General features: G+C 42.1%; 1 protein-coding gene across 4 annotated transcripts in view; it reads right to left on the reverse strand.

The window, feature by feature from the left end:
- The window catches only part of DLGAP1 (DLG associated protein 1), a 598,634-nt gene that overhangs the window by 242,134 nt on the left and 333,313 nt on the right, over positions 1 to 23,187 (reverse strand). For 3 of the 4 annotated variants that reach the window (XM_075826387.1, XM_075826388.1, XM_075826389.1), the window contains exon 3: positions 21,049 to 22,085. In XM_075826387.1, the coding sequence (XP_075682502.1) occupies positions 21,049 to 22,014 (966 nt within the window). In that variant the 5' untranslated portion in view covers positions 22,015 to 22,085. Of the gene's footprint in view, positions 1 to 10,874; positions 10,982 to 21,048; positions 22,086 to 23,187 lie in introns of those variants that run through there. The other variant, XM_075826390.1, reaches the window with a different exon arrangement.

Below are 23,187 nucleotides of genomic sequence, written 5' to 3' on the forward strand. Positions count from 1 at the left end.
TTACCTTCTCAGGGTCCATCTTGAGGCCCTGATCGGAGCTGATGTAGCCCAGGAAGGGAAGAGATCTTTTTTCAAACATGCACTTCTCCAGCTTGGCGTAAAGATGATTCTCCCTTAAACGAAGCAACACCTGGCGGACATGACTCAGATGAGTTACTGGATCTGGGGAAAAAAATCGAAATGTCATTGAGATATACCATAACACAGATATAGAGGAGATCATGAAAAATGTCACTGACAAATTCTTGAAACACTGTGGGGGCGTTACATCGGCCGAAGGGCACCACTAGTTATTCATAGTGCCCAGTATTAAATGCGGTCTTCCACTCGTCACCCTGACGAATCCGAATCAGGTTGTAGGCCCCCCGCAAGTCCAGTTTAGAAAAAAATGTTGCCCCCCGTATGCGATCGAACAGTTCCAAAATTAAAGGCAAAGGGTACCTGTTCTTTACCGTGATCCGATTGAGGCCTCGGTAGTCAATGCAGGGACGAAGGGATCGATCCTTCTTTTTGACAAAGAAGAACCCGGCTCCGGCCGGAGATGAGGATTTACGAATGAAGCCCCTCTCCAGATTCTCCTTAATGTAGGTCGACATAGACTGAGTCTCTGGCAGGGAGAAAGGGGATGAATCAGGAACCAAATCGATCGGACAATCATATGCACGATGAGGCGGCAAGGTCTCTGCTTCCTTCTTGTCGTAGACTTCAGCAAACTGAGAGAAACAAGGAGGCAACCCTGCCAATGACTGATGCGGAGAAGGCTGCGGTGGATGGATATGACCCAGACAGCAGTCGAGACACTTGGGACCCCACTGGAGAACCTCTCCGGAGTTCCAATCCAGGACTGGGGCATGCAAACGGAGCCAAGGCAAACCCCCCAGCAAGGAGTTCATGGCCTTGGGCAGGACAAACGGGGAGATGAGCACAGTGTGAAGAGCTCCCACTTGAAGTCTCAATGGCTTGGTCACAGAAACAACTGGGTCAGGCAGAGGCAGTCCATCTACCGAGGCTACGACCAATGGTCTCTCCAGGCGGACAGTGGGCAACTGGAGAAGATCCACAAGGTCTTGACAAATGAAATTAGCTGCAGAGCCAGAGTCCAGGTAGGCAGAAACTGGATGGAGCCTCTCGCCAGCGATGATGATCACGGCAATAAAAAGTTTGGAAGAGAGTTCACGATTAAATGCAGTAGCGCCCATGCTTGTGTCTCTAACCAAATCTAGGCGTTGTTTTTTTTTGTTTCTGTGGACACAGACGCAGGACATGGCCAGCGAGGCCGCAATATAAACAGAGTCCAGAGGTGCGCCTACACTGTTTCTCTTGTACAGACAATTTTAGGCGATCCACCTGCATCGGCACTTCGGACGTAGCAGTAGATGAAAGCAAGAGGGGTTGTTGGAAGTTGAGCACCAATCTAGGAAGTCGTCTCTCCTGTTGCACCTCATGAGACCTCTCCCTGAGCCTTATATCTACCCGAGTAGCCAGCAGAATCAGGTCGTCCAAGGCAGGTGGTAGGTCTCGGGCAGCAAGTTCGTCCTTGATCCTGGGCGACAGGCCATGCCAGAAGGATGCCACCAAGGCCTCATTGTTCTCCTGCCAGGGTCCGGAACTGGATGGTGTATTCGCACACGGAGGTGTCCTCTTGGTGAAGGTTGAAGATAGCCGTGGCTGCCGAAGAGACACGTCCTGGCTTCTCAAAAACAGTACGGAACAACCGCACGAACCCCTGGAAGTCTCGAGTCTCAGGTCCCTGTCGTTCCCAGATTGGGTTCGCCCATGCCAGGGCCTTGCCAGCACGTAGAGACATGATGGAGGCGATCTTGGTTCTGTCCGACGGAAATGCTCGGGCGTGCAGGGAAAAATGAGTATAGCATTGGTTCAGAAATCCCCTGCACGAACTTGCGTCTCCATGGAACTGAGAAGGTAATGGCAGCGAGAACCGGGAATCTGAACCGGAACCGCTAGGAGATGTAGCAGAAGGGTCGGTCGGAGGAGCTGGTATAGAAGCAGGAATGGAAGCAGCTAAGCGCCCCTAGCTGCTGCGCCATGGAGTCCACTGCCACAAGAAGTTGATCCTGTCTTGTTCGGAGATCCTGCAGGTCCGCCAGCATGGCTTGGGAGGGTGACATGCCCTTAAATTGACCAGCGGGGTCCATGGCCTGAGCATACTGTCACGGGGCGGGGTGTGGACCCACTGGGCCGTACCGCGTAGCGGGATGACAGCTGGCCAAACAGGTATGGTACAGTCTATAGTCAAGAAAAGGGTACCTGAGGCAATGTAGGCAGTAGCACGGCAGGCTCGGCTGGGACCAGGCGGCAGGTAGACGTCAGGCGTGGTGCAGTAGAACAGGCGTGGAGATGCAGCAAAACCTGACAACAGTTCAGCACGGTAGTGGACCAGGATGGTACTGATAGCACAGGAAAAAGGATACAGCATACAGGTACAGGGAACATTGGGAAGCTGGAAGAAATTTAGACAGACTAAGGGAAACAACAACTATGCTGAGGCGAGGATAAGGGCTGTGATCCTCTTATAGTCCAGGAATTCAGGAGTTGATGATGATGATTTCCAGGTGCGCGCTCTGGCCCTTTAAGAGCGGGCACGAGCAACAGGCTCAATACCCGGAAGTGAGTGCCAGCGCCTCACAGGGGGACGACGCAGCACAGCAGCAGGACGTCCATGGCCGCGGTCGTCGAGGGTTAAGTTAGAACGACATACCATGGCCATAGACGTTACACATATAGCTCACCTTACTCCTCAAAGATTTGTTTTTTTAAAGGCTATGTAAATGTTTGAAAGTGTTGTTTTTTAAAAAAAAAACAAAAAAACGTGTATTAGTGTGTTGATAAACTTGGTAAATAGATTTTTACTAAAAATTATTTTTACTTGTTAAGATACAGCTGCTCTGTATTCTCCATACACAGAAGCTGTGTCTTTCGCTATGACCTGAATCCGTCAGTCCCGCGGACCTGACGGGTTCAGTGACAGCGGATCCAGCGTGTCTCAGACACACAGGATCCACCTGTAAGCTATCACATCTAAGTTATGAACTTAGATGTGATAGATTACAGGTGGATCCTGCGTGTCAGATACATGCAGTACCTGCTGTCACTGAAGCCGCCAGTCCCGCGGTCCTAACAGGAACAGGATTTAGCGAAAGATACAGAGTAGCTGTATCTAAAAAAAGTAAAAAGGAATATTGTACCCCCTACTAAAAATTATAAAGAAAATGAGAAGTCACGTGAGAGTACTGTGACCGGTATAAATACACTCAGCCTGTCGCCTTGTGCTTTTATATGGTCGCAGGACTCCTTGTTGACTTTGAATATTCTAATAATTCAAAGTAAGGAATACATTATCCGTATGTAATTTACAGAAAATAAATGGGGAAAAAACATTTAAATGAAATGTGAGCAGCATAGTCGCCTTATGGCAAATTCCTACACAAATTACATTTCTTTACATTAGAAATTTTCAGTGCATCAGTTTAGATAATATCCATTGCTCTGTTTATTCTTTGCAGACTTTTTTTTGCCCATTAAATCAGATCAGAAGTATTGTTTCATATTGTATCACATCTAAATAAAACATCCCTTATAAAATACGTTCCAGTTTATGTATGCAAAATTCAACTGTAATTAAAACAGCGCTCACAATAGCGTTGATCTCAACAGTCACATTTCTTCACATTTGCTGATCCAAACTGATTGGTCAGCTGATGCATAAAATAATATCAGTTCACATCAGGTTTTCAATCAGTTTTCAGTATCCTGTTGTATCATAGGATTGAGAGACATAGGATCTATTTACGCAGGCATTTTTTTTTTTCTTTGAAAAATACCAACCCTTCCTTTTTCCCATCCCTTGTTTGAACTTGATGGACTTGTGTCTTTTTTCAACCGTACAAACTATGTAACTATGTAACCCCATGGATTCAAATAATGAAGTGGCAGAAGTGCAGTCAAACAAACTAATAGTACACCAAATACTGATCCTGATTGATGCATTTTGCCACTGGATCCTTCAAATATTCTTTTCAGTACAAAACAACATAAAGAAAATCACCATGGACATATTTATTTTTTCAATCGTACTAACTATGTAACCAGTGTGGACCCAACATTTAAAGGGTTGTCCCAGAATCGACAATTATCACCTATATACAGTGAAGGAAATAAGTATTTGATCCCTTGCTGATTTTGTAAGTTTGCCCACTGTCAAAGTCATGAAGAGTCTAGAATTTTTAGGCTAGGTTAATTTTACCAGTGAGAGATAGATTATATAAAAAAAAAAACTAGAAAATCACATAGTCAAAATTATATATATTTATTTGCATTGTGCACAGAGAAATAAGTATTTGATCCCCTACCAACCATTAAGAGTTCAGCCTCCTCCAGACCAGTTACACGCTCCAAATCAACTTGGTGCCTGCATTAAAGACAGCTGTCTTAAATGGTCACCTGTATAAAAGACTTCTGTCCACAGACTCAATTAATCAGTCTGACTCTAACCTCTACAACATGGGTAAGACCAAAGAGCTTTCTAAGGATGTCAGGGACAAGATCATAGACCTGCACAAGGCTGGAATGGGCTACAAAACCATAAGTAAGACGCTGGGTGAGAAGGAGACAACTGTTGGTGCAATAGTAAGAAAATGGAAGACATACAAAATGACTGTCAATCGACATCGATCTGGGGCTCCATGCAAAAGCTCACCTCGTGGGGTATCCTTGATCCTGAGGAAGGTGAGAGCTCAGCTGAAAACTACACGGGGGGAACTTGTTAATCATCTCAAGGCAGCTGAGACCACAGTCACCAAGAAAACCATTGGTAACACATTACGCCGTAATGGATTAAAATCCTGCAGTGCCCGCAAGGTCCCCCTGCTCAAGAAGGCACATGTACAGGCCCATCTGAAGTTTGCAAATGAACATCTGGATGATTCTGAGAGTGATTGGGAGAAGGTGCTGTGGTCAGATGAGACTAAAATTTAGCTCTTTGGCATTAACTCAACTCGCTGTGTTTGGAGGAAGGGAAATGCTGCCTATGACCCAAAGAACACCGTCCCCACTGTCAAGCATGGAGGTGGAAACATTATGTTTTGGGGGTGTTTCTCTGCTAAGGGCACAGGACTACTTCACCGCATCAATGGGAGAATGGATGGAGCCATGTACCGTCAAATCCTGAGTGACAACCTCCTTCCCTCCACCAGGACATTAAAAATGTCTCGTGGCTGGGTCTTCCAGCACGACAATTACCCGAAACATACAGCCAAGGCAACAAAGGAGTGGCTCAAAAAGAAGCACATTAAGGTCATGGAGTGGCCTAGCCAGTCTCCAGACCTTAATCCCATAGAAAACTTATGGAGGGAGCTGAAGATCCGAGTTGCCAAGTGACACCCTCGAAATCTTAATGATTTACAGATGATCTGCAAAGAGGAGTGGGCCAAAATTCCATCTAACATGTGTGCAAACCTCATCATCAACTACTAAAAATGTCTGACTGCTGTGCTTGCCAACAAGGGTTTTGCCACCAAGTATTAAGTCTTGTTTGCCAAAGGGATCAAATACTTATTTCTCTGTGCACAATGCAAATAAATATATATAATTTTGACAATGTGATTTTTTTTTTTTTATATAATCTATCTCTCACTGGTAAAATTAACCTAGCCTAAAAATTCTAGACTGTTCATGTCTTTGACAACGGGCAAACTTACAAAATCAGCAAGGGATCAAATACTTATTTCCTTCACTGTATAACGCCATACAGACCCCCTGTAGATAACGCCATACAGACCCCTTTGTAAATAGCGCCATACAGCCCCCCATGTAGATAACGCCATACAGCCCCCCTGTAGATAACGCCATACAGCCCCTCTGTAGATAACGCCATACAGCCCCCCTATAGGTAACGCCATAGAGCCCCCCTGTAGGTAATGCCATACAGCCCCCCTGTAGGTAACGCCATACAGCCCCCCTGTAGGTAACGCAATACAGCCCCCCTGTAGGTAACGCCATACAGCCCTCTGTAGGTAACACCATACAGCCCCCCCTGTAGGTAACGCCATACAGCCCCCCTGTAGGTAACGGCATACAGCCCCCCTGTAGGTAACGCTATACAGCCCCCCTGTAGGTAACGCCATACAGACCCCCCTGTAGGTAACGCTATACAGGCCCCCCTGTAGGTAACGCCATGCAGCCCCAACCCCCCAAAAAAATCTGACCTATAGTGTGTCCTACAAAAGATATGTATCCCCTATCCACTGGACTTTTACCCATGCTTCTTTTTTGTTATTCTATGTGGTAATTCTATTGATTTATATGTAGAATTCAGCAAAAGAACAACTTGCGAATACATACAGAACTCATCCTAAAAAAGGGCAAGGAATTAAATTTCTGGCCATTGGACGGGTTCAATAGAAGAATCAGGAAAAATCTAACCACTTGAATAATACAGAAAAAAGATAAACTGCTCATTTTCACTTTGTTTAAGAGAAAACACATTGGTTATGGAGATCAAAAAACCTCCAAACATCCACATGGGAAGTTATTTGAGCGACTGCTAACTTGTTTTCTTTTTTTCCTTGTGTTGTGCAGCTGAAAATGAATGCAAGAAGGGGAGAGCGAATTTCCTGAAAGATATGTCAGCTACTTCAACAATCTGTCTCTCGCCCTTGACACAAAGGGGGCATTGAAATGTGAGCGCAGGGCTCTGGCTACAATACGAATGTGCAGATTTAAAAATAAAATTCTCTCATGTATTATTGCCAGTCACATGCATTGATCCTCATGAATATGCCAAATGGAACACTTGCTGGCTTGATGTACGGCTCTAGTAACTGTTTCTAAGTCTTATTGTATGACAGCTGGTAAAAGCCTTCACTAGAATATAAAAACGAATGTATCAGGAAGAAAATGTGAACAATTGTGCATTATAAAAACTACCCAATGCTACAAAGCAATATAGTAATTATAAGAAAATCAGATAACCTTTTATACTATTGTTCTAGGTCAACATGTAAATGTAGGGCCATGCTCTTTATTTCTACATTTTGTTTCTCCATGTTCCTAAAATTGTATACAAGGGTTGAGTTTTATTCTCTTGGATTCTGTACACTGCAGGCCATTTTATAGAGGTATTCTCCTCTGGAAGCATTGCTTCTAGTAGAGGATACTGTGCCTCATGAAGGCACCATATGGCAGCGAACAGAGTGCCTATGGGCCTGTACCCATAGTCGCTTCATGCACATTGGGTCCTTACAGTTATAGGACCAATAAGGTAATAGTTAAGATAGCCCTAAAGTGCATAAGAGTTCATGGGTCCACTACTGCTTGTCTAGAGGGCCATAGGAAGACTATTAAAGACTTGTAGACCTTGCTCAGATTTATAGCGGGCATAGTGTAATTCCTGCATTGGTGATGGGGGTTAATTTTTAGTTTTAAAATATGTAGAATAAATTGTGTTATTCTGTTCAGTTCTTAGAAAACTATTTTCAATATGTGTAATAATGAAACAGCCTTCTTGTGTTGATTTTAAGTATTTTTGTGCCTGATTGTCACATCACTTGGTTTTCAAAACATATATTTTAATATATTATAATAAAAAACTCAATTTATTTCTATGTTGGCTGAATATGTATGGCTTCGAGGTCTATAGCCAGACTGAGGCCCCATGCACACAAACGTAAAAATGCCCGTAATCACGGGCCGTAATTACGGCACGGGCAGGCCCATATAAGTCTATTGGGCTCCTGGAATTACGGGTGACTACGTGTGTGCACCCGTAATTACGGGAGCGTTGCTAGGCGACGTCAGGAGATAGTCACTGTCCAGGGTGCTGAAAGAGTTAAACGATCGGCAGTAACTGTTTCAGCACCCTGGACAGTGACTACCGATCACAATATAGATCAACGTGTAAAAAAAAAAAGAAGTTCATATTTACAGAGAACTCCCTGCTTCTTCCTCCAGTCCGGCCTCGCGGGATGACATTGGATGACATTTCAGTCCATGTGACGGCTGCAGCCAATCACAGGCCAATCACAAGCTGCAGCGGTCACATGGACTGCCGCGTCATCCAGGACAACGGCCGGGTAAGTTTGACTTTCTTTTACTTTTATTAGGGAAAGGGCTGTCCCTTCTCTTTATCCTGCACTGATAGAAAGAAGGGAAGTACTCTTCACCTGAATACGCAACGGCTAATCCGCATCAATTTAGGCAAAGCCACAACAGAATCTGCAACGCAGATTATGTGCGGCATTGATGCGGACAGTGGCGGAAGAAATACGCCACGTCTGGCCATGCCCTTAAAGTGCCCTTGTTCTTGAAGAACACATCTAACAAAAAAAATGTAACCATTGCTTGAAATAAATAACTTTGGTAGTACAAGGAAAATAGTAATTTACATTAAATAACCCCTGAAATAATATATATCAAAGAAAGTTTTGTGAGATACGATTTAGTTTATACATTTGAAATGATGAGGAATAGCTGACATTCCTTAACACTTTATGCATCTAAAGAGACAGTCAATAAAGTACAAGTTGTTGCCATGATAACAAACTTTGAGCACATTGACAAAATGTCTGTCTAATGGTAAAGACTAGTGAAATGAGGCAGAAGTAACACCTTTGATCCATGATACAGAAACTTGGTTAGTAATAAAAACGGCTGAAGGTCTATTATTTATAAGAATGTGTTGGATCTATCTGACCTTAGTTAACTGGGTTGGCTTTATGACGTAGTCATAGTAGAAATTATATCGGACTATCAGGGTTTATGGTCTTGCCCGTGATAACTTGGGACTCCCAGAACGACTGTATCAATCCAGTTTAGGTTACATACGTGTGAAAAAATCAATGTATGAAATGGTTCATTACTCCTTGTGTAAAGTCATGGAACTGTCCAGTTTTTTATGGCCTGAATTTTTTTTACAAAAGCATCCTATCTTTTAATGACATTGGCAAACAATGATGCTATACAATACCATTTCAACTAACAGCACATGTGATTTATTAAATAAAGGATGATATTTTACAACCTAGCAATGTAACAAGGATGTGCAATGACATTGCACTATGAGCAACTGAAATTGATGATACACTGTGATCACCTGAAGATTAAAGTATTATGCCAGTTATGATGTAACATTCCTAAACCTATTGTCAGGGATCAGCACAGAGATGCATAGGTCGGCCCTTGGCATTTTTATTGCCTTATTAAACAAGCCTTAAAGTCTAACTCCCCTCAAAGCTGAAAATTCAAGCATGACAGCAATCAACCTCAATATCCCTTTCCACGTAGCGTCATACTCATACACATTCACTAGATTCAGGAAGTTGAGCCATATGGATTTTTCCCAAGGTCATCATACTGGAGATTTTTTCTGATTTTCTTTCCCTAACAGAATAGTGGTTTTGCAGGATTAAGAAGTAAAAATGTTGACACCTGGGGCCCCTTAGCTCCCTAATGTGAGGGATCTGCCTAAGAAATTCCTGTGTGTATGATATGGGAAGGGGTTGATTGCGATAAAAGGGTTAATCGTGGGTACATCACATTCAGATTTTCAGTAGAGTGAGGCCTTTTAAAATTGAAATCGTATATCTCTACAATGACTGCTCATTTCCAATAATATTTACCTAGAGGTTTGTGTTTTATTACAGAAATTAGATCATTCACAATGGCACAAACCATTTTATTTCAGGCCTCATTTTTCAGGAAATCAAGTGTAATTTACTAGGTCTGCATAATTATAATTACGTAAATATTATATCAACTGAGGAGATGTGTCTGCTAATGCTGTCGAGTGCCGAGTGTCGAGTGTAGCACTATTTTGTGATCTTGTACAGTGTGTACCAATCTAAAGCTATTTTCTGCTAGAATATACTCTGAAAACGAAATTTTTTGGGATACAGTAACTACAGCAATGCTTCTGACTACTGCAGAACTAAAGGATTCTGTAGAACATGGCGCATTGTAACACATAATGAAAAAACAATGCATTTCTCCACATTCTGGATAGATACATTTTAGCTCCATATCGTTTGCAATAACATTATGCTTCCTATGCTACCATTAGATTTATGGATCATGAGTTTGGGAAGAACAAGTCTTAAGTTAGAGAAAAATTATACATATATATATATATATATATATATATATATATATATATATATATATATATATATATATATATATATATATATATATATATATTAAATTATATTAATATATATATATATATATATATATATATATATATATATATATATATATTTTAAATTCTATTAGTATAGGCAATGTATTCTGGTATTTGTTGTTCGACAACACTAAAGACCTACAGGCTGCTTCATTTAGTATGAGGTGTCACACACAAAAATGAAAGACATTATAATACAGCATTATATGACGATGAGGTTTTCAAGTTTACACGTAGATATTTCACATCTCACATATACATCTTTAATTAAATGAAAAATATATTATTTCGATTATTATTGTGTCATCACATAAACAATTCTTTATGACTTCAAAATGCATTTAACTTCCAGAAATCAGATGTAATGATATTATATCCGATGAGACAGAATCAAATTAGAGTTAGAAAAGTCAATTCAAGACACAAATGTGAATTATTATTCATCATTTGAAGTCTAAATATGCATAAATCTACTGTATAATATCACATATAAAGGCAAGTGCAAAACTGATTGCAACTAACAAAATGATTGAAAAGTAACCAAAATAATTGTGTGGTATAAATACATTAACAATGTCATAGGTGAAATATACTCCTCTAGCATCATTGTAGTCCGGCTATCTGACACCTAGGACGAGCATTAAATATTATACATGCAAAGGAAGTTGCATTGACTTACCTTTCGTCTTGTATATGCAAATAAACATTCTTTATGATAAATTATATTCATCATCTCTTCAGCTTTAGGCAGCTAAAAAGATCTAGGTTTTTCTCATCGTTCTGCCATTTCAAAGTGTATGACTATCGCAGTAAACACATGGACTGGAGGAGAGTGTTTAACAATCACTCACAAAACACTATATTTGTAACTTAAGCTTTCTTTTAGCACGCAAATAATTAATGAAATGAGATCACAGAACGAGAGAACAATGCTTAATGACTGCTCAGTACTGACTGTCTAACACATGTAATTTAGTGTCCTCGCCAGTTATTACTCAACCTTAACTTGTTAGATGTTACAGCCAAAAAAAACGAGGACTATATCATTTTCCTGATTCCCTGGCTTCTCCTTATATATTGAGATTGCATGTTTTTTCGAGAATAATAGCTCAATGGATGCCAACCTTCAGGAGCAATGTCAATAATCATTCATTGGCATGCAGAGCAAGCTGAATATTCCTCAGTCTTCGAAAGTAGAAGACTCAGCGTGTAATTCTGCTTCATTGCCACAGAAACCAGTTTGTGATAAATAGGGCAGGCTCACACAAAGAAAAGAAACAAATAACCAAATCTAACTAAATCGGTGAACGTAACGAAAAAGAAACTGATTGTTGACTTACAAAAGTGTCACAGTGAGAGGCAACAAAAGTTCAGATGTTGTAAGAATCTATATGTGCTGGAAGGCAGGTAGTAAGTGTGGCCTCCATCCATTAAATCTTGATCAAAGGGTCCAATTTGGTAGAAAAACTAGATGGTGAGGTGGCAGTTTTCAATAAAAGGTTTTCACATTTAAAAAAAAAAAAGAACAAGACAAAACAAAAAAAACACGAATAAAGGGTTTATAGTATATAGTTAGAAAATGACCTATTGTTTAAAGCAAGTATTTATGTTAAAAAGATTTTTTAAATTTCACTATTTATATGAAAACAAATTAAAAATTGTTGTTAGCACAACGCTTGTGCTATGTACAACAGGGCAAGCTTATCAGTCATATCATTGTCAACCTAGGATTACAATGAAATGTAATACCTCTATTATACCTCCTCCCCCTACCTGCACAATGACCTCTGCACAGGTTACAGAGCATGCCTAGAAAACGCTCCTAGCGAAGTCATTAATTCAACTCCAGAGTCCTATGGTCCATGTGGCTGCTGTAAAGCATACCTCTAAATTCTGTTACAAGAGTAGAGAACTGATCAAGCAAGGTGACCGCCCCATAATTATGTAAAGAAAATAGAATAAAAAAAACTATAAAAAAATAATAACAGATTAGGAAAAGAAAATATGTTTCACTAACTGGTTTTAATTAGTAAAAAAAATAATATTTGTGATACATTCCCTTTAACAAAAGGTGATGGGGCAGCTCAGCCTCTTCTCCCTGCTAAGTGACTACTGCACCTGATACAGTGAATGATCACAACACTCAATAGGACATTTTCAGTCTCAATTTCTTATGTCTAGGTACCTGCTGTGAAGCAAATCTCTGAAACGGCTGTTCATATGTAATGCAAACAGCTAAAAACATATATACAATCAGAAAATAAAAACATTTAAAAAAGTGCATATATGGACAGTGATGTCAGGAGCTTTGCAATGCCAGAGCTCCCAGCAAGAGTTTTGGAAGTGCTCTGGCAGGGGACCCTGGCTATGGGAAAGCTCCTGACTTCACTGTCCATATATGGACTGTTATGTCAGGAGCTTTGTGATGAAGTGCTGTAGCTGGGGACTACAGACGCCCCCCCCCCCCCCGCGTGGTGGCCTTATCACTAGGGCTATTCCAGGGAAGTTCCAGCAATGTAGCTTCCACAGGCACATATAGCAGCCAGGCACCCTGGGGGCTCCTCCGGCTGTAAAGGTATTTTGGTCACAGGGGATAGGGCAGCCATGCGGGTGGGCAGGGCAACCTCTGCAGTGTCAGGCAGCACCAGCCATAACTGTGTATATATGGACAGTTGCATCACTGGAGCTTACCGACGCATACATTTAGTGGAGGCATGTGAAGGATGCCATACAGTGCTATCTGTCATCCAGAGGCCCCCATGTAAAATAAAGTATACTGTGAGGTATGCGTTTCTTTGCAGGATCCGACAGGATGTAAAATCTAGACTACTATACAATTTTAGCCTTTAGACATAAACCAGCCTATTCTGATGTATACCAGCCCGACAGAGGCCAAACGGACACTCTTTTGGCCTTTGTTGGGCTAATGAAGACATATGGACATATTTAGCGTGTATCTCGGGAGCTTTCCCAACACGCTAAATCTAGGGCTAAAACATGATGTAAACTAGGCCTAAACTATGCATTTTTGCATATGTAGCCCCCTAGTAGGATTGCATCCACCAATTCCCCCTTTATTCAAAGCCTTTATGGTTGTAGCTCTGAACGTAGGACCATTGTTTGTATATTTTATTAGTTTGAAAATCTTTTACTTTTTAAGGCTTTGTTCCTGTTAACCATTAGCCATGGCAGCTATTCCGGATCCATTTCCAAACTAAATGTGGTAACTTTATAATGGGGTATTTTAGGTTTCTATTAGGGTTCTGGTATTTTTGAGAGCATGAACTGCTCTTGTCATCAAAAACAACAGAACTCCTGACAGAAACCTAAAAACACTAGTATAGAGCCTAAGATGTAACTCCAACTCTGAACATCATTTCATTATTAATTTTGATTAAAAGATGCAAAATGTATTGGGAGGAACGAGCACCGATCAACATGCTGTTATCGTTGATTGGCGCTTGTTACTGGCCAAAAATGTGCCTGTGTAAAACCATCTTTAGATTTAAATACACTGTAGTATTGATATGTGATGTCGTTCATAAATATTCATTAATTAGTAAATTCACCGCCTGAAAGAACGATTAAAATAATTTTATTATCAATTTCTTAAAAAATGGTTCAACCAGCCACTACTTCCAGAAAACAGGCATAAGCAAGTGCTAGGTGAGAAGGGAAGTGCCCCGGGTAATGGTATGTTTCTAGCACCCAGGACTAACTCTCCCTGTTTATGATATATAGATTCGCTACACTCTTGCCAAAAATTTCAATGTATCAAGATCCTACGCGTTTCAGTATTGCCACCAAAGCGATACCTCATCAGGGATTGATATACATAGATTGTTTAATTATAAAGGTAGAACACTGGATAGCACTGTTTACGTGCTGATTTTAACCTCCAGCCGCGTGTACGGCTCTGATATACTGGCCGCACACGCGCCGGAGAAATCATGGGCTTTTAAAGTTAGGAGCCCGCCCTTCAGATGTCGTCACCGGGGCCAGCTGCCAATCCAAGTTCGACACGGCACAGCTGTGACGTGCAGGAGGCGGCTTGCCTCCTTCCTGCCGACCAATCAGGGCGCCAGGACAACGAAAGTGTCCATAGTAACCGGGGGACGCTAGACGCGGCTCCTGATATACCGATCAACAAAACACAGAATGAATGGATAGCGATCATGTTCCCCTCCTGTATTGTCCACCACTGTCCCAAACAGGTAGGCACAGTGAAGGAACAGGGGGGACATAACGCACTCACCAGGCGCAAATCTCGGGGCAAGGACTGTCAAATAAATGACTGCGTTGCCCAGCACCGTAGATATATAAAACCAGGGAGTTTTCAAAAAACGAACAGGGCAACAGCCCTAGATATCATAAATCAGTTTGTCCATACATGACCAGTCAGGATTAGTATTTACTACATGGTTACAACCAAAGTCAGCAAGGGGGCGCTGTTCTAAAAATCACGGAGAATGTCATATAGTGACATCCTTCGTTGCCCAGCAACGCCCCGTCAGAAGATCAGCTAGGGAGCCCCGGGCATACCGAGATTAGAGAAAACAGGAGTAGGAAATTTGTTCATTCAGGCATGAGGGTTGATGGTCTGCATGCGGAAAATCCATTCCGCCTTTTTTTGTAGAATCTTTCTGTCAAGATTCCCCCCTCTCAGGAGTGGTCTAACATGTTCGATTCCCTGAAAACCCAGAACTGTGGCATCCCCATCATGGCATGACCACACATGTCGCGCCACCAGGGTGTCGACTTTCCTTCTGACATCCCCTATGTGGTCGCGAATCCTCCTCCTAAACTCCCTGCCAGTCTTCCCCACATATTGTAGGCCACATTTACATGTGATAAGATAGACAATTCCTTTCGTCTTGCAGTTAATGAATGACCTGTTGTCAAATGTTCTTCCGGTTTTAGTGCTTGTAAATTTCCTACTGCACAATACAGACTCGCACGCTTTACATGTCCCGCATCTAAAGGTCCCTTCAGTACTCTTCAGCCAAGTATTGACCTGAGTCTGCGGTTGTAAGTGGCTGTGAACAAGACGATCCCTCAGGTTGAGTCCCCTCCTATATGTTATCAATGGGGAATCCCCCACCAGGTCCCCTACGTCCGGGTCAGCTTTTAGAATACCCCAAAATTGTTTAAGGACTTCCCTCACCTCCCTATTAGCCGAATCGAAGGTACCTATCATCCTGATGGTTTAGGAGGTCATTCCTATTGCAACCCAGGGCATTCTGAAATGCCCCTTTTAGCACATTCCTGGGGTATCCCCTGTGTCTAAATCTGCTTTCCAGCCCCCTTGCAGAGACCCTGAAGTCGGCAATAGTCGAGCAGTTTTGGCGTGCCCTGAGATATTGGCCCTTAGGTATTCCTCTTTTGAGGTTTGTCGGGTGCCAACGTTTTTGTCAAGGTGGGGGAGGACCAATTAAAACTGATAAACCAGAGAGAGCACTGTTCGAATATGTCTAGCAAGGAAATGGCGGGTTTATTATCCCTAGAAAGGGATGACAACATCATAATTAAGCCCTCTGACAAAGGGGGGAATATAGTAATAATGGATCGATCACAATATAGCAGGATGTGAGATGGCATCCTGAGTGATCGAAATTGTTATAGGGTGCTAACCAGCAACCCCACCGCCATTTTTAGAGAGAAGCTTAAGAATATTCTTGGCCCGGCAAAAGTGGGCAACCTTATAAACGACAGGGAAATGAATTTTATGCTGACGGAACACCCACAGACAGCAACCTTCTACAGTCTCCCAAAGGTGCATAAAGGGGTAATTCCCCTGAAAGGCCGCCCTATTGTGTCTGGGATCAACAGCCTGACGCAGAATGCCAGCCTGTACATGAACCAGGTCCTTAGACCATTTGTGGTGTCCCTGCCATCCTATGTGAGGGACACCATGGATGCGCTGAGAAGGCTGGAGGGTATACGCTGTGATCATGATGTGCTGTTGGCATCCCTAGACGTAGAGTCTTTATACAGCTCCATCCCTCACAATCATGGATGTAGAGCTGTTGAATATTTCCTGAGGGACAAAGGAACACAGTACCAGGCCCATAATGAGTTCATCATTGACCTGTTGAGATTTATCCTAGAACACAACTTCTTTTTATTTGATAAAAAGATTTACCATCAGCTCCGTGGGGTGGCCATGGGCAGCCCTTGTGCCCCCACCTTTGCCAATCTTTACTTGGGATGGTGGGAAAAGGAAGTTGTGTTCAGTGAATCAATGGATAGATGGTCAACCTATATATTGCTCTGGATCAGATTCATCGACGATGTCCTGATCCTCTGGACTGGCACTAAGGAGGAGTTTCAGGAATTTGTTGAGGTCTTGAATATTAATGAGCTGGGTCTCTTTTTTACTTCTGAAATCCAGGATACTAAAATTACGTTCCTAGATATCTTGATCTCTAAGACGGATTCTGGGACTATACAGACGAACATGTACCGTAAGGAAACGGCAACGAACAGTCTGCTGCGATGGGAAAGTTGTCACCAGACAAACCTCAAAAGAGGAATACCTAAGGGCCAATATCTCAGGGCACGCCGAAATTGCTCGACTATTGCCGACTTCAGGGTCTCTGCACGGGAGCTGGAGAGCAGATTTAGACATAGGGGATACCCCAGGAATGTGCTAAAAGGGGCATTTCAGAATGCCGTGGGTTGCAATAGGAATGACCTCCTAAACCCTAAACCGAAAAAAATGGAGGAGGAATCCATCAGGATGATAGGTACCTTCGATTCGGCTAATAGGGAGGTGAGGGAAGTCCTTAAATGATTTTGGGGTATTCTAAAAGCTGACCCGGACGTAGGGGACCTGGTGGGGGATACCCCATTGATAACATATAGGAGGGGACGCAACCTGAGGGATCGTCTTGTTCACAGCCACTCACAACCGCAGACTCAGATCAATACTTGGCTGAAGAGTACTGAAGGGACCTTTAGATGCGGGACATGTAAAGCGTGCGAGTCTGTATTGTGCAGTAGGAAATTTACAAGCACTAAAACCGGAAGAACATTTGACAACAGGTCATTCATTAACTGCAAGACGAAAGGAATTGTCTATCTTATCACATGTAAATGTGGCCTACAATATGTGGGGAAGACTGGCAGGGAGTTTAGGAGGAGGATTTGCGACCACATAGGGGATGTCAGAAGGAAAGTGGACACCCCGGTGGCGCGACATGTGTGGTCATGCCATGATGGGGATGCCACAGTTCTGGGTTTTCAGGGAATCGAACATGTTAGACCACTCCTGAGAGGAGGGAATCTTGACAGAAAGATTCTACAAAAAGAGGCGGAATGGATTTTCCGCATGCAGACCATCAACCCTCATCGCCTGAATGAACAAATTTCCTACTCTTGTTTTCTCTAATCTCGGTATGCCCGGGCTCCCTAGCTGATCTACTGACGGGGCGTTGCTGGGCAACGAAGGATGTCACTATATGACATTCTCCGTGATTTTTAGAACAGCGCCCCCTTGCTGACTTTGGTTGTAACCATGTAGTAAATACTAATCCTGACTGGTCATGTATAGACAAACTGATTTATGATATCTAGGGCTGTTGCCCTGTTCGTTTTTTGAAAACTCCCTGGTTTTATATATCTACGGTGCTGGGCAACGCAGTCATTTATTTGACAGTCCTTGCCCCGAGATTTGCCCCTGGTGAGTGCGTTATGTCCCCCCTGTTCCTTCACTGTGCTTACCTGTTTGGGACAGTGGTGGACAATACAGGAGGGGAACATGATCGCTATCCATTCATTCTGTGTTTTGTTGATCGGTATATCAGGAGCCGCGTCTAGCGTCCCCCGGTTACTATGGACACTTTCGTTGTCCTGGCGCCCTGATTGGTCGGCAGGAAGGAGGCAAGCCGCCTCCTGCTCGTCACAGCTGTGCCGTGTCGAACTTGGATTGGCGGCTGGCCCCGGTGACGACATCTGAAGGGCGGGCTCCTAACTTTAAAAGCCCATGATTTCTCCGGCGCGTGTGCGGACAGTATATCAGAGCCGTACACGCGGCTGAAGGTTAAAATCAGCACGTAAACAGTGCTATCCAGTGTTCTACCTTTATAATTAAACTATCTATGTATGTCAATCCCTGATGAGGTATCGCTTGGGTGGCAATACTGAAATGCGTAGGATCTTGATACATTGAAATTTTTGGCAAGAGTGTAGCGAATCTATATATCATAAACAGGGAGAGTTAGTCCTGGGTGCTAGAAACATACCATTACCCGGGGCACTTCCCTTCTCACCTAGCACTTGCTTATGCCTGTTTTCTGGAAGTAGTGGCTGGTTGAGCCATTTTTTAACAAATTGATAATAAAATTATTTTAATCGTTCTTTCAGGCGGTGAATTTACCATCTTTAGATTTAACATCACTATGATCATTAGCAATAATCTGTAACATCTCCCCTGTTCTGTAATAGCACTGTAGACATAATTCCGATACTGTGACATCACTACGTGCAATATACCCTATCCTATGACTGCAGTTATTATTTATGTACTGTGACATGTACCATCATTAAACTGTACCATCATAGTGACTATTAACCCCTTGAGGACCGAGCCATTTTTCATTTTTTCGTTTTCATTTTTCACTCCCCGTGTTCCAAGAGCCATAACATTTTTATTTTTCTGTCAATGGAGTGGTGTGAGGGCTTATTGTTTTCAGGAGGAGTTGTAGTTTCAATCGCGGTGTGGGGGCGCCAATGAGCTGTCGGAGGGGGCCACCCCCCTCTTTTCAATGCTTTAGATGCTGCGGTCACGACTAATCGCAGCATTTGATGGGTTAAACGACCAGGAACAGCACGATCGCTGTTCCCGGCCGTTAGTCTGGGCTGTCAGCTGTAAAACACAGCTGACACCCGCAGGTTATGGAGGGCGCTCAGCCTGTGAGCACCCTCCATACTTCCCTATGACACTTATCACGTACATGTACGTGATAATGTGTCAAGGGGTTAATACTGTTCGGTAACTTCACTTTGATAATTACCCCTATGCTGTGACATTACTGTGTTTATTATGTTTGTGGTGGAACATCATGTGCATTATCCGGTTCTGTGGCATAACTGTAACAGTTATTCTTGTGCAGTGATATCATTGTGTGCATTTTTAATGGCGTAAATATATGAAATGCAGAGGTTGCAGTCGCACCTAGTATCTGGTGCCTGTGGTGGCCCAATGTTTCCTTTGCAACATTAGAGAATACCAATACTATAAATTACATGTAAAATTAGAGGCCTCTTGCACCTGTATAAAAGCCCTATTAAGGGTCCGTACCAAACGATTGCATGAGTCCTTAAAGCGTACCTGACCTGAATAAGCTGTCATATGTGTGTACATGAGGAAGAACTATTTCTGCCCATTATATGACTCGTATCCTGCATTATTTATCAGTTTTCTTCTCTGCAGGCTTTATCTCTAATTCTCAGCTGTCTCTGAGCTAGTGAGCGGAGCTTAACTGCTATCATGTCTCCCATACACTGCACACATAGAAGGGGAGAATGCTGCTCTCCTATCTCTATCCATCACACTTATATATATATATATATATATATATATATATATAAAAGCAGCAGCATGTAGGAGATTATACTTCAGCACAGACCAGAATCGCTGAGAACTCAGCACTGGGGTGACATTGAAATATTAACAGCACGTCTGTCTTTCTCACTCTGCTCCTGCTTCCTCCCCCTGTTCACCCCTCCCTTCTTCGTAGACTTGTATAGGCAGCGTGTCTGACTCATTCTCTCTCTGCTACCTCCTCCTGCTCCCCCTCCCCTTTCCATAGACTTGTATGGAAAAGCAGTGAAGTGAGACTCCCCGACATTCTGCAGTTCGTCAATTCTGTTTCGTAACAACTGACAGACTTTTCTTGACAACAGGGGTGGACAGCAGATTACAGGAAGGGAGACACCTCGTTGCAGTAACTTCACACATAATTTGCATGGATAAAATACATTTTAGTGCGGATCAAAACCGCAGGGTGAAAACTGACACAAAAAAAATCTGGCAAAATTGTATGTTGGTACATGTGTTTTTGTTGCATTTTTTATGTAATTGCAGTTTAGATTACAGTTTAAGGAAACAGTACTAGAAAAGGGAAAACTGTAATTGTGGTACAGCACAGCATTGTGGTTACCAATTCTGCAGGTTCCCCCATTGTAGTAAATGGGGGGAGAAATTGAAAAAAATCATAACAAATAGGGCATGCTGCATTGTTTATTAAAAAAAAAAACAAGCCTTGAAAAATGTGTGATTTTCAAATGCAATATGTGAAAATATAAGAAGAAAATACTTTTAAAAATCTTTTGAAATACATTTTTATTGCTTCAGTGCATCTAAAATAAAAAATTAAGCAATTTTGTAAATAGGTTTGAGATAAAAGAATTCTACCGTTTTGTGTATTCAGCTTTATGCAGATCCATGTGTCTCTAAAGAAATCAACTGCAAACAGGCCCTGAGTGTAGTTCGATACTGCAGTGATTTGTTATTTACTGTACATCTGTAATTTTCCAGATGGATGAGAGTATTACTCTAGGATCAGACTACACAGAGTTTGTTTGTAGTCAGTTACCATGGATACATAAGTCTGCAGAGGAATACACAAAAATATAGGGATTTTTAATCAAGACTATTTGCAAAGTGCAATTATCCTTTAATACTAAATAATTTATAACCGCAGACAGTAAAGATAATCAGCATTTTTCAATTTACTAATGATATTTATCTAGATCAGTGATAACGCATGCTTTACAGTATCTAACAAGAACTCAGCAAATACATTTTTACAGGCAGAAAGTGACTAAACAACAAGGTATTGTAAGCCTACCTGCAGGTACTGGAATGACCTCTCTTGATGACATGAGTCAGACTTCACCAATGCTTGGTCCATATTTATTGCAGGTTTCTGGTAAACTTCCCGTGCCTTGCTTACTGTGAGTGTGGATGCCCAAGAACCTTTCTTTAACATCTGGCTGTCCAAACTTACAGGTATACTCACAGGTAGGTTTGTACAAGTGTTGCATTTCACATCATTATTGCTTCTTGATGACTTTAATGCATGTTCACTAATAGTATTGTATGCTTCCATAAAATATTGAGAAGCGGAGCGGTCAGGGCATCTCCCCATAGTCATGACAGCAGTGGGACCATGATACATGCAAACATCATTGTCTAAGTTATCCTGTGAACTCCACCACCCTGCAATGTTTGTTCTAGGTTTCAGTTCAGCTCTCCTCTCTTTGCTTTTACTTCGCTTGCCATATCTCACAGTTTGCATTTCTTCTGGACTGGCTTTGTTTCCATTAGAATTTCCTTTCGTTGGGCCCTCAAGAGAATGTGATTTCGTAAAAAGTTTCTGAACAGAGTGAACCAAATGCCGTATCCTACCAGGACTGTCACTGCGATGTTCCACTGCACTCCTTTTGTATTGCAAGGTGTGATATCCATCCCGATTGATAGGAATCTGCCTTTCAAATTGGTCCAAGAGGTTGGTAGGAAGCCGGTTACCTTTTCCAACAGGTCCATGGGGTACTAGAGCGCACTCATCTTTAAGCTCATGGTGGGAACTGTAGTGTCTCCTTGGAAATGTACTACTGGCAATCTGATCCCCATAGGGCATTATGCATTCTACTGGGTAGGAGTTCCTTTGAGCATAGTAAGGGTGATCCGCAGGATGAGGATCTACTGGGTTCAGCAAATATGGCTTTCTATCTGTATGGTGAGGGAGGGACTCACAAACTGAGTCACATACAACCCCATGATGATGGCTACGGCTGCTTGATAATCCTTTCATAGTTGAGCTGAAGGATATTCCAAAGTCATTGACTATTTATTGTAGCCAGTGGTCAGGTTCTAAACCAAGGCCTATAAAAAAACAAACATGTTAAGAAAGTGTATATATTCTAATTTACAAGAAAAGAACACATGCACATGTTACATTAAAAAAAAGCAAAAGAAAAAATGTGTTTATGCTATATGGATTGTTAGACCAATAACTATGGTATAGATTTTTTTGTAATTAACCTATCTCTCACAAGTATGGTCATCACATCTAGTCAATTCTTTCTTTCCATTGCTCATCAGACGACTTCTACTATTTCATAGAAATGCTCTGACAAGGCTCCATCACAAATGCAACAAACATGGAATTCTAGAATAGTATCATTGTTGGAAATAGGGCTGTAACTATAGGGGGTGCAGAGGTTGTGGTCGCCCACTGGCACTGGAGCCGGTGATGGCCCAAAAGGTTCCTGTGCTCCATATGAGGATCGTTATTTGGGGTCCCTATTACAAATTTTGCATTAAGGCCCATGAGCTTGAAGTTAATCCTTTTGTTTTAACGCAGCAGTACAAACATTTCTCAAATTTACATTTGTAAAGCAGATCTTTTCCCTTCTGAACCAATGCTAAGGCTGGTAGGTAAAGTTCACTGCTGGAATGACCCAATTACAATGCATTGGTTAACATAACTTGACAAGTTATGTAAGAACTGTTAGAACTTTTAATAAGCAAATGTTTATATCACAAAGTAACAGCTACTGAGAATTTGCCATCGGAGATAAAAGAAACCAGCACCTTGAAACAGCAGACGGAGATGGGACAGGCATTTCCATGAGATCTCTTCCTTAGCACAGCATGAATAAAACAGACTGAAATATGACATGCTTACATGCCTTTGATCAGCATTATTTTCAGTGGAGCATTCTAGCTTCCAGGGGTATTGAGCACCATTTCTGAGCTTCCAAAGATATAGCGGAGCATTGAGTGACGCCGGCTTGTTTCCTGCAGCTCGGGTAATCACAGTGTGGCTCTTTTTAGAGTGGATGAAGTGTCCCACTGATATGATTACTCCTCTTATGGAGCAATTGCCAGGTTTAAAGTAGTGTTCCCGTTATCTCACTCCAAAATCATATTGTTACATGTTGTCTCCTTATCACAGTTGCACGCTATAAAAAAAACGATTGAC

Source organism: Rhinoderma darwinii, chromosome 5, assembly GCF_050947455.1.
Source record: "Rhinoderma darwinii isolate aRhiDar2 chromosome 5, aRhiDar2.hap1, whole genome shotgun sequence".
Classification (NCBI taxonomy): Eukaryota; Metazoa; Chordata; class Amphibia; order Anura; family Rhinodermatidae; genus Rhinoderma; species Rhinoderma darwinii.